At 43.3% G+C, this 18,924-nt stretch overlaps 1 protein-coding gene across 1 annotated transcript; it reads right to left on the minus strand.

The window, feature by feature from the left end:
- Positions 1–682: 682 nt before the first annotated feature.
- LOC121393393 (monoacylglycerol lipase abhd6-A-like) lies at positions 683–11,196 on the minus strand. The gene is made up of 6 exons (XM_041561847.1): positions 11,160–11,196; positions 8,981–9,113; positions 7,722–7,879; positions 4,656–4,710; positions 3,023–3,123; positions 683–1,733 (listed from the first exon to the last, which is right to left on the minus strand). The coding sequence occupies exons 2-6, from the start codon at positions 9,057–9,059 to the stop codon at positions 1,557–1,559; spliced, it is 570 nt and encodes a 189-aa protein (XP_041417781.1). The 5' UTR covers positions 9,060–9,113; positions 11,160–11,196; the 3' UTR covers positions 683–1,556.
- Between the last annotated feature and the right edge of the window lie 7,728 nt (positions 11,197–18,924).

Here is an 18,924-nt window from a genome sequence, read left to right on the forward strand (position 1 = left end):
ACCAACGATAGAGACCGCTCTAAACTCACACTCCTATGGCTGCTCTTATATTATTATTATGCAGGTGATCTGTCCACAGGGCCTCCACCAACAATATGTAGCGAAAAGCAAAAAGAAGGACGTGAGGTTGATTTCAGTGCAGATGTAAAAAGTAAAGAGTAAAATAGAATAATACTAGAAATGCTGTATTTTGTATACTAAACATAAACATGAACTTACTGCACCACAAGCCTAATCAAACAAATGATTTATGCTTTCAAAGTTGGCCACAGGGGGCACCATCTTGTAACTTTGTTATACATCTTTGCAAGACCAAGACTGTGCACATGCTCAGTGTGGTCTGGGCTGCTTAGGGATCGTCATGAATGATCAAAACAGCACAAGTCAAATAATATCTGCCAGAAGCCGATACAACAAGACTGATTAATAATCAGAATATACAGACTGCACTGGGTCCTGTGTTGTCATGTAATCTAATGTGGATTTTATAGTTTTTGTATTGTTTAATACAATACAATTAAACAAATGTCTTGCATTACATTCACTTGCCTTCTGCCTAATGAGCTCCTTTGATTAGTCTGATTGCCTAAATGCAAATCTGCCCCAGGCCCATCCTGCAAATAACCCGGGGCAGGAGGAGCTCCACCCCACGCGCCCGGGAGACCAATAGAAAGAGCCAAAGTTGTTATTATAATTTATTATCAGAAGTAGAAATGCTCTGCATGCGGCTGTGCATCATGGAGCCAGAATGTCAAGTCTCACCCAGATCATTGTCACAGTATTTTTGTGCATTTTGTGATCTCTATACAAAATACAGTTACAGTACTTTCATTAGTGTTACTCGTTAGGGTTAATTAGTGGCGCCAGAACATTCCTCACATTAACCCATCAAACCCTCCAGTGATTGGGTCAGTCCATGGGACACAGGGGAGGGGGGGGGACTTGTGACCTTCCCAAATGTCAGTTTCATACAATCAGCCCAATTATTAACACTATGTGTGCCACTATCTGTGCTCTCTGATTTAACTGGTTACATTATTATTGGCTGCTGGGGGCCATTTCCCTGAAGTTACACACAGTATTGTAGTCACACGTCCATCAAGTTCAACCTTTTCACTCTATTTCACCTGTAACTGCCAGTTATCATCTTACTATCATTGATATAGCGCCAACATTCCCTTTAGCGCGGTATCTAAGCCCAAATGAAAAATAAGAATTTCTAAAAGGACCAAAATGCCAGTTCTTGTTGAACTACATGCAGCAGGCTGAGAGCCTAAAGACATGGCAGACTATAATGGGTTTTATGGGCCATAATTCGGGTTTTCATGGTTTGGACCAGACACAGGGTCCTACTGAGAAATAACGAGATACAGAATTATTGGGCCGACGTCCGTATCTTCATCCCCAGTCCCAGAGGCTTGTGCCATTGGTCGCCCTTATCTGCGGCACAGAACAAAGTCATTGTTGGGTCTCGGCCCAGGAACTACATTCTATTCCTAGTGGTTCTGCCGGATCCCTGAGAGACTCAACGCGACGGGAGAGAAGGACCAGAAATATTATTCGTGTTTCTTGTTGTTCTCTGTGCTCTGAATTGAAGACAAGAAGTCCGTCATGAGTTTGGCGCTTTTCCTGGGCCTTTCCATCACTACTGAGTGGCCGCAGTTCTCCAGAATCTCTACTTGGCACCCGCGGATAGAACCGGCCAAAACCTCAGCCCCAGATACATCCAGAACCTACAACAAAAGAAAGGTACTGCCATTGTTTCAGATGATTTTGATAAATATCTCACATCTGTGTCCCATTCCTCATTGAGCAAGAGATATTTTTATAGCCCCAAAACTTCTGGTTCTGGTGTTTGTAACACTCTTTGATCACTGGATAATTGATTCATTAGTTCATTAGGCTCTGGTTTACTCAACCAGCTGCATATAAATTCAGGCCCAGCATAGGGGATGACATTAGTGATAAAATTTTACTGCTTATAAATGGCAGTAAAAATGGCAGTTGGACAAGGCTCTAGGAACTGGATTCCATTCAATCAACATTGAACCAGCTGGGATATCAAGGAAACACTGATTTGTTTGTTACTTCCCACTTCAAAATGTTTACTCTGTATTTCTCCTCTTTGCACTTTCCTCTCTGCTCTTTGCAATCTCTTCTCTGCACGCTCTTCTCTGCACTTTGCTCTTTGCACTCTCCTCTTTGCACTCTCATGCTTCATAAACATTTTTTCGTCACTTCCTCCAACAAGTCACAAAGGGATAGAAATTTCAGCCTCTCTCCATTCCTCCAACTTTTTCCCAACCTTTCTGCTTTACATCTCTTTAAACTCTTTAGAGAAGCCTCCCCTCCCTCTGTTTAGCTACCAAATGTATTACCTTATGTTACATCTCTTACCTGCTTATTTCTGATCTTGCCACTCCCACACCTTGTGTCTCAATCCCTTCCCTTTAGATTGTAAGCTCTTTTCCACAGGGCCTTCCTCACCTGGTTGTTATATATGTTACTCTGTATGTTATATTATGCACAATATGTTGGCACTCTTAAAATACATGTTAATAATAATGTGGGACCTCAGGCCTCATTTATGTGTGACACAACATGACATCGGTAGAACACAACACTGGGGTGCACAATGCAGCCCTGGCCAAACCGCATGTACTAAGGAGTTCTTTTTGCAACCTGCACCAGGTGTTACAATCTCTAATGATATACAAGTTTGGGTGTGGGATAGGGACACACGCATAGCACCCACAGCCTGCCCCATGTAAATAAAGTGTTACTGAACTCAGGCTGCTCTGTATTCAGCTAAGGACTGGCCAGAGCATTCATACCTCACCTATCTGCCCAAAGCCACACCCACCAGCACCCTAATATTAGTCCTCCCTTGTTCCTCCAGATGGTGGCGCTGTATCCCAACTCTGCTTTAAACAAAGTGCTAATAATCCAGTGATTTTAGTCCCACCTGATGTTGCCCCTGAAAATCCCCCCAGCCCTGCACAAGTCTGATGGAGACTCTTACCTGGTCTTGTTTGCCCCAGATTATCTGAGTGGGAGCCACAATTTTGTTCATGTTTTCCTGCAAACTGTGTCTCGACTTCTCATTGACAAGAGCCATAAACACTAGAGAAAGAAAAAATAATGGGAATTAAAAGGAACCTCTCATAGCAGTGTCCCCAGTACATTTAGACCAGTGAATCCCAACTAATGACTCGTGAATAACATGTTCCTCCCAAACCCCTTGGCTGTTGCTCCCAGTGGCCTCAGAGCAGGCGATTATTTTTCAATTCCAGGCTTGGAGGCAAGTTTTAGTTGTATAAAACCAGATATACTGCCAAACAGAGCCAGTCCACATAGCGGTTACCAATAGCCAATCACAGCCCTTATTTGGCACCTCAAGGACTTTGTTTAATGCTTGTGTTGCTCCCCAACTCCTTTTATAATTGATTGTGGCTCATGGGTAAAAAACATTGGGAGCCTTGATCTAGACGGAGGACAGACTACAATTCCCTTTTCAAAAGCACTTCCTTCATCTGACAAAAGCCTGACTTCAACCAGGGAGCACAATCTGTTACTATATTGCCCCCATTGGGTTTAAGGTCCTGCCAATGAGTTAATGATGTCACTGCCAGGGATAATGACACGTAGTCAATGCCAATGGGTTTATGATGTCACTGCCAGGGATAATGACACTTAGTCAATGCCAATGGGTTTATGATGTCACTGCCTGGGATAATGACACGTAGTCAATGCCAATGGGTTTATGATGTCACTGCCAGGGATAATGACATGTAGTCAATGCCAATGGGTTTATGATGTCACTGCCAGGGATAATGACACGTAGTCAATGCCAATGGGTTTATGATGTCACTGCCAGGGATAATGACAACTAATCAACATTGCATCATAAATGCCTCGCAGCGATTCTTCTGTGCTTTATGGCTAATCTCTGCCTAAAGCTCTTATCCATTATACATCACTCTGTGTAATCAAATTGCACTTAATTATCCGTCTCTGCAGACAAAAAGCAGGTCACATCCAGCCGGGGAGATTGGCTCTTTGGTGAATGGGATTCATGGGAAGAATTGTCTCCAGTTCTGGTTTAAATCAATGTCCAATATGGGACCAGTGAGTTCAGTTTTGCTGCTCACAAATAAACTGTTACTGGTTTCTAATTGTCTGGGGAAGTGCAGGGGCTCTGGGGTCCATGCTAAAGCCCAGCATCCTTGTCTTGCTTTATGGCAGGGATTCTAGACATAAACTCAATCTCATAACAACCGTCTCATAGGAACAGTCGCCCATTAGCTGAAAGTCTCATTTACATTTACAGCACTGCTGGCTGGAAGCACCGGAGACGGATTTTGCTGAGAGAGTGAGGAAAGTGCAGCCAAACACTTCTAGTTGAGTAATTAGCCTCTCTAAGGGGGCCTGCAAAGTAAGAGGGGGTCGCAGGTGACCCACAAATCATGGGTGGCCCAGGCTAGAAGGCGATGCACGGTTTGCAGGGGGCCTGGACTCGGCTAATTATGTGACTGGTTTTGGATATGGAATGTGAAAGTAAGGGTTACATCAATGAGATGGCAGGATGGACTGGCAGGGCATTCTGGGATTTGTAGTAGCACATATACATGGTCTTGTGGTTCATCTTAACTTACATTGTCTGTAAAATTCATTATGGGGAATGCGCACGTCAACGAGCCCCTGCAGGACCTGGAAGGAAGGAGCAATAAATATTGACAGTCAGCACTTGGCTTTTAAAGGGCAACACACCTGCATAAACCCTGATAATATACATTTAAAGGGTAAGTAAAGTGTAAAATAGAATAAGGCTAGAAATGTTGTCTTTTGTATACTAAACATAAACTTACTGCACCACAAGTCTAATCAAACAAATGATTTATGCTTTCAAAGTTGGCCACAGGGGGTCACCATCTTGTAACTTTGTTAAACATCTTTGCAAGACCAAGACTGTGCACATGCTCAGTGTGGTCTGGGCTGCTTAGGGATCGTCATAATTGATCAAAACAGCACAAGTCAAATAATATCTGCCAGAAGCCGATACAACAAGACTGATTAATAATCAGAATATACAGACTGCACTGGGTCCTGTGTTGTCATGTAATCTAATGGGGATTATATAGATTTTGTATTGTTTAATACAAACTTTCTCCAACTCTGCAGAACCAGTGGCTGCAGCAAAATAATCCTCCAAATAGAATCCCAGTTTATCTGTTTAAATCTGGCTCCATGATCTTTGTCCCTGCAGCTGGAGTTGGAGACAGTAAAGGGGATGTAAAGGCAAAAATAAAATCCAATACAAATCTCTACACAGTCTCCGACTGCTCTACAGGGAAACAAACAAAGCTGCTTGAGTTCTGCATGGCTGGGAAGTAAGGTGGGGGCTCCCCCTGCTGTTCATAAGTATGATTGTTTCCCTGCAGAGCAGTTAGGGACCGTCTGACAATTCCTATCCACAGCATTAAATGAAGGGAGAATTTCACTGTATACAGTCAGGTTTCTTATAAAAAACGGTACACATTTTTTTTATTAAAGTATATTGGAGATAGGTTTCTTTTTCATTAAAGAAAGTAAAAATGGGATTTTATTTTTTTGCCTTTACATGCCCTTTTAGGTGTCTTTGCTTTCATTTTGCAGGATAATACAAACCTTACAGAAGGGTTTATTTGCACTTATAACATTGCATTTTGCCCTTTATGACATGGCTCAGTCACTTACTGAAACACTGACCTCAAAATGCACTGGCGCCACATTCAGTCACATTTATGCCAAAGATCCCCCTGCTAAACGTACCCCTGAATATTATGATATGATTCATCACTGTACAAAATAAAGACCAAATTATTAGAAAATTCAAATTCTATATAGAAATCTGTCAAATTCTGGGAGCTAGAGGCAAAATACAGTAATAGTGACAGACGTCAGTGTATCAGTGGGAGAGATAAGGAAGCCGAGTCAAAGCAGAGAAAACAAACCCACCGAACGTTTAATTTACTTAAATATATAAAATCCGAACCTCTAATGTGACACAAGTAAAAGTAACCGGATCATAAAAAGTTGAGAAATAGGACCTTTAAATAGTGACATTTTCTACTTCAAGTCAATCTTAAGAATGAGCAGTTTGGGTTGTGTTTGTGCTGCAGATATTCTGTACAATCCGAACCTGAAACTCAACAAATGACATCAAACCATGTCCCAAAATGATCAGTCAGTTCACATCTCTTTGGTCATTGGGCAGCGCCCCCTGCTGGCTCCATAAAAGGGGATTGTAGCACAACAGGAGGGCTAAGGGAGCTGATGCAGGAGCTACAGGAACAGTTTCATAGAGGAGGGGAATCATGATACTTTCATTATATTTCCTAGAAACAAAAATGTAAGGGGCAAATAAAATAAAATTTGAAGGCAGAATAGCTCCGCCATTACCCAGGATTGCAAAACCCAGAAGTGCAACAATTAATATGAAAAAGTAGGGATGCACCGAATCTAGGATTCAGCCAAATCCTTCTGCCCGGCCGAACCGAATCCTAATTTGCATATGCAAATTAGGGGCGGGGAGGGAAATTGCATGAAATTTTGTCAGAAAACAAGGAAGTAAAAAATGTAATCCCCTTCCCACCCCTAATTTGCATATGCAAATTAGAATCCGGTTTTGTTATTCGGCTAAATCCTTCGTGAAGGATACGTGGGTTCAGCCGAATCCAAAAAAGTGGATTCGGTGCATCCCTATCAAAGAGCAAAACGATGAATAATCTGCGCCCCATTTTATTGTATAACAGGAACCACTGGACTGTCCCCCTCAATACCCAATTGGGACCCGCAGGTTTGGGCCGACCCCGGAATCCCACTCGGCGAATTCAGGTTTAACTCTTCTGCTGTTCTCCCCACCCGCACCCTTACACTGCCAGCTTCCTTTGCGAAGCCGTTGCATAAGATTTGGCCAAATACCGAACCAAATTTTGTATATGCAAATTAGGGGTGGGAAGGGGAAAACATTTTTTACTTCCTTGTTTTGTGTCAAAAAGTCACGTGATTTCCCTCCCCACCCCTAATTTGCATATGCAAATTAGAATTCGGATTGCGGGCCGGGCAGAAGGATTCAGCCGAATCAGAATCCTGCTGAAAAAGGCCAAATCCTGGATTCAGTGCATCCCTATTAGGAATTAGTTGGGGCTGGCTGTACAGGTATGGGACCCGTTATTCAAAATCCTTGGGTACCGGGTTTTCTGGCTAATGGATCTTTCCGTAATTTGGATCTTCATACCTTAAATCCACAAAAAAAATCATGTAAACATGAAATAAACCCAATAGGCTGGTTTTGCCTCCAATAAGGATTAATTATATCTTAGTTGGGATCATGTACAAGCGACTGTTTTATTATTACACAGAAAAAGGAAATCGGTTTAAAAATTTTTGATTTTTTTTTTTTGGATAAAATGGAGTCTATAGGAGATGGCCTTTCTGTAATTCGGGGGTTTCTGGATAATGGGTTTCCATATAACGGATCCAATACCCGTACTTTGCTTCTCATTGTTGGACAATTGAAAGTAAATGATATTTCTGTACCCACTAAACCCTATTTCTTTCCTCTGAGTGATACAATGTAAACGGATTGTTGGCCCATGAGATGACGATTTTCTATAGAGACATAAATGTCTTTTCCAGGTGGAGAACAGGGGAGAGAGAACTAAGCAGCGCTCAGTTACCTGCTGGGGGATCTTGAAGCGAACACAAGAGCAGAGTCTCAGCATGTCCTCCATTTCTCCGGCTGTGGACGGGATGAGCAGGATCCTCTGGTCGTCGCCAGATTTTTCCAGGCCCTTCAGGTGTTTTAGGAACTTACTCTCGGTTGGATACATCAAACCTAATTGTCGTGGCCCAGGAGAGAGACATGTGCAACGAGTTAAACTCTTATTCCAGGTGTCATGTTCTCCTCTGCACAAGGTCTGGCCAACAACTCCCAGCATCTTACTCCAATGTCAGCTCAAGAACTATCCATGGGGAGCCTGGGGGGTTTATGGGGGATCAGAGACAAACAGACCTAACACCCCCATGTAAAATACCAAGGGTCACCTGGAGGGGGGTAAAGGCACCGGCACTGGGCCCCCTGATTCCAGTGAAGCATTTAAACTAAAGGGCACAATGACATTCCTGTGTTTCCTACTTTGTGGTTTGGGGGGCTCTTCCCTGTTTCAGCACAATAATGTCCCCCATACACAGAGCCAGGACCCTACAGAATGGATTTGTTGAGATGGGAAGAACCTGACGGCACAGAACCCTCAACCCAACTGAACCCCTGTGGTAGAGTCCTGGGTGGGTCCAGTTGGGAAGACCTAAGCCCAACCCGGACCCGCTCGGCAAGAGCTGAACCCGGACCCTCTATAAATCCCCCCTCTTCCTGCTCCCGAAACCAACCCGCAGTGTCTTAATTTTAGGCCTGACCCGGGACCCACGAAAACCTGAAGTGATGTCACTGGGGGACAGAAGTGACATCACTCCGGAGGTGGATCAACCAGGTCGGGGGAAATAGTTGCATTTAACTGCAGGACTCAACCCCTGTGGGATGAACTGGAACCCCGACTGTGAGACTGATCCCCAACATCAGGGCCCAACCTCATTCTTGTGGCTGAATGGAAGCAACTCCCAGCAACAATGTTCCAACATCTAGTGGGAACCTTCCCAGAAGCACCGGGGCAGTTATAGCAGCAAAGAGAGGGGCAACTTTCATTTAATCCTCTTGGGTTGCCAAAGGGCTGTTGGGTGTCAGAGGTCCCTGTATTTTGGGCCATATATTACATCCTTGGCTTATATCAGACAATCGCATGTCATTATGCAGTAACAAGCCGCGTCTATATGAGACACTTTATATACATTAAGCTCCCAGTCTTCTTCATGCCCATTCCCAGGATTCCCATTAGACTGTTCCTTTACAGAGAAGAGCAGCTTGTCTGGAGGAAGGATTTACCTGCAGGACAGATGAGGGTGAGGCTGCTGATATCAGTTGGGTGCTGGGCGGCATAAACACCTGCCACATTCCCCCCCATCCAGGTGCCGACCAAATGGAAAGGCCTCTTGTTCAGTCCGATGCTTTCCACAAACTGTAGGACAAATCATATCAATTATTTACACAACTGGATGAACAGTAAATGATACTTAGATACATGTATGTGGCAGTCCACTAGGGGGCAGTGACAGCACACGGGACAATGAGCAACATAACAAACAGCAATTGAGACTTTGCAATTATGTACTGATGTGAATAAGAGACTGGAATGTGAATAGGAGAGGCCTGAATAGACAGAGGAGCAATAAAAAGTAACAATAACAATACATGTGTAGCCTTACAGAGCATTTGTTTTTAGATGGGGTCAGTGACCCCCATTTGAAAGCTGGAAAGAGTCAGAAGAAAAGGGCAAATATTTTTACAAAAACTACAAAAAATAAATAATGGGGACCAATTGAAAAGTTGCTTAAAATTGGACATTCTATAACATATTAAAAGTTAACGTAAAGATGAACCGCCCCTTTAACCCTTTAAGTGCCACAGAACGTAGAATCTACGTTCTGTGGAAAAGTAACTTGAAATGCCACAGAACGTAGATCCTACGTTCTGCAGCACTTCCGGGTTGTGGAGCGGAGGAGCGGCTGTTAGAGCCGCTCGCTCCGTTCCGCTTCGATCCCCTGCCCCTAGGCAACGAGCAGAGCAGGGGATCGAGTGGCCCCTGGGGCGCGATCGCCCAGGGGCCCAAAAGCAGCAGCAGGCACGTGTTACTTACGTGTCCTGCTGCTGCAGCCTGCACTGCGCCGTCGATCTCCGCCCCCACAGCACAGGAACACGCAGATCGTCGCAGATGTCTTCCTGGGACCCCTCCACATCGTGTGCAACAGTCTTCAGCGACTTTTTCAGGTTAGTGCAACAATTACACACACAAACACACCAACACACACTTATTACAGTAATACACACTTAGATTCACACTTACACACACTTACACATACATTTTTGGGGATTGGGGGCGTCACTTACACTCACTGCACTTACACACACGTGCACACGCACACACGCGCACATAACATGTAATTTACCATTTGTACACACGCACATACATGGCATTGTGGCTTTTTTTTTTTTTTCTTATCGCATCGTCTCTTTTTTGGCTGAAAAAAATGTTTTATTGCCATTACGAATAGCGTATTCGCTAACCGTACTGTGCAATATCTTTTGTATGTTATTTCGGTGATTATATTGCAATTTTGGGTATTTTGGTGCATTTTTAGCCATTTTATTGAATTTTTAGCCATGTTATTGCATTTTCAGCTCTGCATATGTTGTGTTCACTTGTTTCTAGCCGTATAACCTGTTTGGCCCAGCTAAAATATTCAAACTGTGATTCTGACGACCGATAACACTAGTCTGGAAAAAAAGCATTGATTTTTGTGGTTTTATTGGATTTTTTTTCATTTCACTCTTTACTGCCTTATTTTGTTTTGCCTTGTAAATTTTATCTACTATATATCCATTTGGGGGTCTCTGTGCGCCACATAGTTTGGTATATCTGTAACACCTATTTGGGCTGCATAGCACACAAATAGTTAAACTGTCCAGCTAGCAGTAGAGTCATGGGTTACACGCGACTTCACACAACAGGGTCAGGGCCTTGGCCATGTGGAAGTGTTGCCTCTATGGTGTAGTGCAACTACATCCCCCAGGCTACTGTGCATACAACAAAAGATGGGCGCCAGGAGGTTCTTGCAGTAAAACAGAAAACGGTTTATGTAACTATGCACGAGGCAAGTGACCACAGGTTTAGTAGTCACACAGGAGCTGAGGCAATAGCACATTTCTCACACAGAGCTGCAGGCATTAGGCATTTCTCACAGAGGAAAGGTCTCCATTAGGCATTTGCAGAATTCACACACATTCCCTCCTGGAAGTTGTCAGGAAGCAGCTTGTACCCTACAGTCCCTCTTCACTGAGGTCCCTGACTGGAGGCAACACATAAAGCCTCTGGGAAGCTCCTCCCTTACTGCAAATCCTTGTTGGAGCTTCAGCTGCTCTTTCTCTCTCACCTCTCTGCCTTTCTCTCCTAGAGAGACTATAACAAGTCTGCCCTAGTGTAACTATTCCTCATTCACGAGGTTACCTGGTCCCCGACTTCTTCTTCCAAAGCACATGGGCCTTTCTGGGCCTAGCTGTACCCAGGCTCCCCTGAGCTCACCCAGCTGGATCACCATCCACAGGCCAAAGAGGAAGTGGCCACTCCCTACACTCACTATATAGCAGTGTAGCAGGGGCGTGGCATTCTCTCCTGGCAGATCACTCTAAGAAAAAGGTGGGGGCCTTAAAGCTGCAGGGCAGATTACCCAGTAGGGGTCCCTACATATCTATGCATATTGGGCATCAAAGTGTTCAGTAGACCCCTGGCGTTCATATTTAGGATGTTTTATGCTGATACGTTACGAAATGTGGGGCATATAATGGGGTAAAATTCAATCTTTCTGACGATTTTCAAAAATTTGATAAAAACTGTTATGTTCAGCATTGCTTTGCAGTTTGGCAGTTTGCAGTAGAAACACATATTTACCCATATTGGATTCGTCAGAATGTGTACTTTCTGAAAATATATGGTTTTCTGGGGTCTCTGTACTGTTAGGGGGGTCTAATGTCGCATAATACACACCAGGTGCTCATATTGCAGCAGCCAACGCGTCAGCCGTGAAAATGTATATTGATGTATTGATGTGACCGAAGCCATCGCTGGCAAATTTTCGGAGGTTAGTCAATTTGCCCCATAGGCTGACTATCTCCACAGTTCAAGTGTAAATAGTCATAATGAAGAATTGCGTCTTATACAGATGAGGTCTAATTCATCAAAAACCCATGGGATGGTGCAGTTTCTGGCATCCGCACATAATTCTTTAGGCAAAAGTCTTCTTCAAATTGTAAACAGGGGCCCCCCCCCTAATAAGGAATTTTAACATATATTGGCAAAACAGGACAATCTCTGGATATGTTGGGGGCCATAAAGTTAATTTGCTGTGGGGCTGAGTAACATCTAATTACCCTGGGGGGCCCAGCCCTGGACTGGAAATCTGTGGGTTCTGGCAAGTGCCAGAGGGGCTGCTATAAGGTCCCATAGAAAGTCAGTATTTAGTGGGCTGGTGGGGGCTGTTTGGGCCTCTATGTACCTGAAATGCCAGGGCCTATTTTAATTCTCAGTCCGGACCTGTCGGGGCCCATCGGGGCTTCTGCCTCAGGGCCCCACTCCGGACCCTGGGGGATGCTGCCTCGGCAACTCCCGTCCGGCAACCCACCCGACGCATGTGTGCGAGCGTCAGCGCGCATACTACTTTTTTGTGCCGTGAGGAAGAAAACCAGGGTGCGGATCTGGGCCGGTGGGGCCCACTGGAGCCGGGGGCCCACCGGGTTTTTTTCCGAGGTCCTGCTGACCCAGTCCGACCCTGTAGTTACTCCACTGGTTGTGAATGAGCCCTTTCACACAAGTGTGATATAATTATAATTACACTTTACCTGCAGGCGTGTTGTTTACAGGAATAAGTGAACCTTTTTAGCTCTCACGACTGTATTCCTTAAAAGAGAAAGATCGATGTATATTTCCAGGATTGAGTTGTTTCCTGAGTAACGATTGCCATAAATCTTCCCCCATAATGAGTTCTGGGTTTTTGTTGCTGAGGAGCAAAGTTTTCTGTTTCTATTCAGTGAAACCCAATATTCACCGTGTGAGCTTTCATTGCTACAAAAAAAAGCCACTTATAGATGAAAAAGGTACCTGGTTAAAGGCAAAATGTGAGCAAACAAAAAAATGTAATGCCCTAATTAACTAAAAAGTGAAATTGTGCTGCTTCCAAGTCAATGAATTGATCTCATAAATATCTTTCTCAGGCTGATTAAATACATAACAATTATACAAGATTCTGAGATGAGCTCCTGTTTCAAAATGCTTCATTTAACTATCTTCAAATTAGTTTTGCTTCATCAATGGTTATATGTAATGTGATATCAGTTGGTTCTGCATTTACAGTATGTTACATTAGAACTAACTGCACTGGGAGGTTGATAGACAGATTAAAGGAGAACTAACCCCTAAAAAATAATATGGCTAAAAATGGCATATTTTATATAGTGAATCTGTATTAATGACTAATCAGCCTTATATTGTGACATTTCTATTCTATGTGTACTGTATATTGTGAGTGGCTCCCTAAGCTCAGTAAGTGACAGCAGCACAGAGCATGTGAATCAGTGAATCAGCAGAAAAGAAGATGGGGAGCTACTGGGGCATCTTCGGAGACAGGCCCGGACTGGCCATCTGTGAGATCGGGCAATTGCCCGTTGGGCTGCCCTCTTCCTAAAATAAATGGGCCTCTGGGACCTTTCCATTATACAAATAGAGATAAAGAAGACTGATGTAATGTGACAGCATGTAAAAAGAATCGGAACATCAGTACTGACTTGAGCCTGTGCAGCAGGAATTGTGTGTGTGTGTAGGAGCCGATTGCAGACTGAGAAGAATTCCCTCCCCCTTCCTGGGTCCTGAACTGCTGCACATTTACATAATCACTACGCAGTCAGCCCAGCCAATGCTTTCTATAGGTCAGTTGTCTTACTCACTGACCTATAGGAGATGATACAATAGGGGACTGGTGCTGTGTGACCATACACTGATCGATTAACCCTCTCAGCCTGGATCTGCACAAGGAGGGATCAGTAAAGCAGCTGAGCATAGCAGGCAGGTTGAAGACTGACAAAACTGTAAGAACTTTTACCTGTAATTGGCAGCAAGGGCAAAATGCTCAAAATAGGAGATGTCTGCCTGATTTTTTATAATATAACTCTGTCATTAAAATAAAAGAAATGTTCAAGCGTCCATTGAATTGCCCACATTTTAATAGAATAGTTACCTAATTCAGCACATGCTAGCAGTGATTGTGTACATCATCCTGTTAAATGTGGTAGAACTACAGCTCTCAGATTTTGCGGGTATTCTAGCCTCTAATTCATTATTTAATCATTCTGCTTCCAACCACAATGAATTATCTGTAAAACCATTTGGAGGAACTGGAATATCGGTTAATGTTGTCCACCCATAATTAGAGAGTTGTAGTACAACCATATAAGGTATACCTTATTACTTCCTCATTAGGTATTATGTGTTGGTCAGACGCAGCCAGAGGGTCTTTAGGGAGAGTGTATTGCCTGCAGATAGAGATTTTTAGTTGTTTTGACTTCACTGTAATCGTTGTTGAATTTCAAGTCGCAGCATTTTATAGCAGCATCCAGTAGCGTAACTAGAGGGGGACGGGCCCTGGTGCGTGACATGCAGCCGGGCCCCTCCCCCCTCCGTACCGCCCGCATTTTCAGTGGCGCACGGGCTGCCGGGGGGCCCTAAGAGGGTGCGGGCCCAGGCCCACTCGCACCCCTTGCTCCCTCGGTAGATCCGCCACTGGCAGCATCTGAGGACCTGATGCTGTATAGCTAATCTATTTACTGCACTTGATAGCCCACTTTTCAAAGAATGTTTACAATAATGTCTTCTGTTTATATAGCCACTTATGCAGGGTGTTGATAAAGGCTTAATGGTTCAAAGGATGCAGCAGGTAATTACCATACTATTACTCACAATGCCTGTTATTTTAGGTGGTTTAAACTCTCTTGGTTTTTGGTGAATTTATACTTTATGGTGACCTTGTTATATTCAGAGAAATTCCACTGTGACTATGGGATAGCAGGTATAGTAGGGAGAGATGGTGCCTATAGTAACAGTGGATAATAGTCTCTGGGAAGGGAGTGTGACTGTGGGATAGCAGGTATAGTAGGGAGAGATGGTGTCTATAGTAACAGTGGATAATAGTCTCTGGGAAGGGAGTGTGACTGTGGGATAGCAGGTATAGTAGGGAGAGATGGTGTCTATAGTAACAGTGGATAATAGTCTCTGGGAAGGGAGTGTGACTGTGGGATAGCAGGTATAGTAGGGAGAGATGGTGCCTATAGTAACAGTGGATAATAGTCTCTGGGAAGGGAGTGTGACTGTGGGATAGCAGGTATAGTAGGGAGAGATGGTGCCTATAGTAACAGTGGATAATAGTCTCTGGGAAGGGAGTGTGACTGTGGGATAGCAGGTATAGTAGGGAGAGATGGTGCCTATAGTAACAGTGGATAATAGTCTCTGGGAAGGGAGTGTGACTGTGGGATAGCAGGTATAGTAGGGAGAGATGGTGTCTATAGTCAGGGCCGCCATCAGGGGGGTACAGGGGGTACACCTGTACCGGGCCCGGGGCTAAAGGGGGGCCCGGCTGTGCTGAAGACCCGAAGTCGCGCCGAAAATTGGATGTGGAGGAGAAGTGCAAAGTTAGGGATTATCTGCAAGTTCCACTATCAGTAAACTCAATTTCAAGCTGTGACACAATGCACAACTGAAGTTTTCATCAGCAGTATGAAATTTGCAGACGATCCCTAACTCTGCAATCTCGCCCTGCCCCAGTGCTTTTCAGCCAATGACAGCGTCTCCCTTCCTTATGTCCCGCCCCTGTAAGCACACGGTTCCTCTTTGGGCTCTTTTCTTTATGACACAGAGAGAGTTGAGTGGCAGCATCCTGGAGCTTGCAGAGAAACAGAACATGAGGGAGACAAAGCAGTTATGTGTATGTTGTGCTTAATATTTGCCTAACTATGACTCTTTGTAGTGTCATATATTTAACTACCACAGACCCTGTGTACAGAGTTTGCCTAGTGCTGGTATCAGTAGAAACCTGGATCCTGTTATATACAGTGTGTGCAATGCCCACTTATACAATGATTTTTTTTGTAGGGGGGCCCTGGCACTGATAGTTTTTTTTTAACTTATGGGGGGCCCTGACCACCAATGTTTTTTTAGAAAAACATTTACGGGGCCCCTGGTGCCAATAGTTTTTTTTTTTAACTTATGGGGGGGTCCTGACCACCAATGCTTTTTTATAAAACATTTATGGGGCCCCTGGTGCAAATAGTTTTTTTTTTAACTTATAGGGGGGCCTGACCACCAATGCTTTTTTAAAAAACATTTATGGGGCCCCTGGTGCCAATAGTTTTTTTTTTAACTTATAGGGGGGGCCTGACCACCAATGCTTTTTTAAAAAACATTTATGGGGCCCCTGGTGCCAATAGTTTTTTTTTATACTTATCGGGGGGGGCTGACCACCAATGCTTTTTTAAAAAACATTTATGGGGCCCCTGGTGCCAGTAGTTTTTTTTTTAACTTATGGGGGGGCCCTGACCACTAATGTTTTTTTAAAAAACTTTTATGTGGGACCCCTGTCGCCAATTTTTTTTGTTTTTTAAATTATAAGGGGGCCCTGACCACCAATGGCTTTTTTTTGTGAGTGGGGGGTTTACCATTTTAAGCAGTTGTGTCTTTGTGGACATTTTACTGTGGTGTGGGCGGGATCTGCGGTGGGCCTTGGGGGTGGGCGGGGACCGGGGGCCCAGAAAATTTTGCTGTACGGGGCCCCGTGATTTCTGATGGCAGCCCTGTCTATAGTAACAGATACCCTACAGTAAATAATAAGGATATTAGAAGGGGTTCTGGACCATATAAAGACACAAGGCTGCAGAATATTTAACATATTTTACATGAATTACACAAGCGAGAAAGACAGCTCTTTATGCACATAATTCTTTGCAGTTTTATCCCAATAAATGCGTGGATGTGTACAAGATGATCATAAGTTTACATGTGGGCTGCTTTGATGTTTTTGCCCGGGCTGCTTTTTACTCCCAGTCCGGCCCTGTTCGGAGACACAGATCTTTACTGCTAAAGAAGCACAAAAGATCATGTACAACATTTCTACTTTTTTAAGCTTTACTTCTCCTTTAACGCACCAGAAAAAAATACTTTTTGAAATACATTTCATTAGAAATGAATGCAGATTAGAAATTTCGGCGCACACAATCACCCCCTAATTCTTATTCTTGTTTTTCTTCATTTTTTCCTCTGTTTCTTTCTTTTCTTTCCTCCCCAGTATCATGTAAAACGGAGGGTGTTGTATTCCGTGTGTTTATAATGAGAAATGATGTGTAACGCATACAATAGTAACCTGGTTCTCTGCTTCAGTGAAAGTCCGGATTCCTCCTGCTCTGGGAACATAGAAACGGACTGTGTTGCTCTGTTTGCTTATGCTTCCAGTTATGTTCAAAAGGAATCACTCCGAATCAGCACCCGTATTAATGTAAATAGCGAGGTACCCTGGGAGGGAAATATGGTACCAATCATCTATACCCTGGTAACAATGCAAATAATAACAGAAGAATCTGATTGCCAGCCATACTGAATATTGCTGAGTGCTGATATTTATGAGGGTGATATTCAGATATTCAGCTAAAATCACAAAATATCAGATTTTAAGTTGAAGGAAGCTGATGCTAAACCACCGAGGGGCTGCAGAGTCGGAGCATAGCTGTGCCTCATTTGTTTTTAACCAGCCAAAGTGATGTGTTTTCAGGAAGTATCGCTATTTGCAAGCAAATTAATATATCATTTTTGCAGCTTTGGGCTGAGGCATTTCAGTAAGTGGGAAGATACAAGGATAATGACTGGAATTGGTAAAGAAATGGGATCAGTTATCCAGAAACCCATTATCCAGAAATTGAAAGGCTGTCTCCCATAGACTCCATTATAATCAAATAATCCAATTTTTTTTAAATGATTTCCTTTTTCCTGAAAAAACAGTAACTTGTACTTGATCCCAACTAAGATATAATTAATCCTTATTGGAAGCAAAACCAGCCTATTGGGTTTATTTAATGTTTACATGATAGCCTTAAAGGGGACCTGTCACCCAAAAAAATTATTCAAAATCCTATTTTATCACAGCCAAGCAAAATGAACTTTAATTACACTATATAAATTATTTGAATCTTGTTTCCTTCACTTTGGGAACTCATAATTATAACAAGCAGGCAGGAGCCCTTTTGTGGACACTGTTATTAAGACAAGACTTGTATCATCTCAGAATCTTATTTGTGCACCAGAATGGGGGACCTGATGTCCATCCCCATGTCCTGGCTACACAATTAAATGGTGAAAAGAACGAGGGAATGCGGGAAGAGCAGTGACATGTAGAGAGAGCTGAATGGAAAGTGAAAGTAATTGTCTGCCCCGCCTCATGGCATAGAGGAGGGGCAGACAATATTTGATTGACAGCTGAGATTTTTAAATGAGTTTACAACAGCTATGAATGCTTTAATAAAAAATAGAAATTGGAATTCATGTTTAATTTGAAAAGGATTTTTATTACACAGATTTTTGTGTCTGGGTGACAGGTCCACTTTAAGGTATGAAGATCTAAATTACGGAAAGATCCGTTATCCGGAAAACCCCAGGTCCCGAGCATTCTGGATAACAGGTCCCATACCTGTACCACAGTGCTGATCTAGGTACTACTCTGATATTTCAGAGTCAGGAAGGTACTTTTTCCTCTTGATGAGGGTAAACATGATTTAAAGGGAGTTATTTTAATGCCTTCTGTATTAGTGTTGGGTAGCATTGGCTTGAGCAAAAGGTTTAACTTGATGGATCCATATATTTTTCAACCTTGGCTACTATGCTCAAAGTAACACAAGGTGTAGGAAATATATTGCAGACTATCCATTCTTCAGAATGCCGGACCCGTTGAAAGAAAAAGAAAAAGCCCTGTGAGTTTGCGGTGCCATTAACCCTTGCTTCCCTGTATGCCCATGGTATAGGAGCTTGCTCTGTTGCTTGAGGCATTTTACTGTAGTTCTTTATTCACACAGTACAGACCCAAGAATTGTATCCGGTGCAGTTCTGATTGCTCGAGTAACATTCCCCCTCCAATGCTTCTCTGGGTTCAACTAATTCAATAGATGTAAATTGAAACAGAGGCAACTTG

The sequence above is a fragment of the Xenopus laevis genome, chromosome 4S (genome assembly GCF_017654675.1).
Source record: "Xenopus laevis strain J_2021 chromosome 4S, Xenopus_laevis_v10.1, whole genome shotgun sequence".
NCBI lineage: Eukaryota > Metazoa > Chordata > Amphibia > Anura > Pipidae > Xenopus > Xenopus laevis.

What these genes read in the sequence shown, in the direction of transcription:
- LOC121393393 (XM_041561847.1), bottom strand. Translation starts at nt 9,059, where the DNA reads ATGGGGGGGAATGTGGCAGGTGTTTATGCCGCCCAGCACCCAACTGAT. An exon ending in CACCCTCATCTGTCCTGCAG is followed by an intron (nt 7,880 to 8,980) that starts GTAAATCCTTCC and finishes CACGACAATTAG; the next exon opens with GTTTGATGTATCCAACCGAG. An exon ending in GCTTCAAGATCCCCCAGCAG is followed by an intron (nt 4,711 to 7,721) that starts GTAACTGAGCGC and finishes CCTTCCTTCCAG; the next exon opens with GTCCTGCAGGGGCTCGTTGA.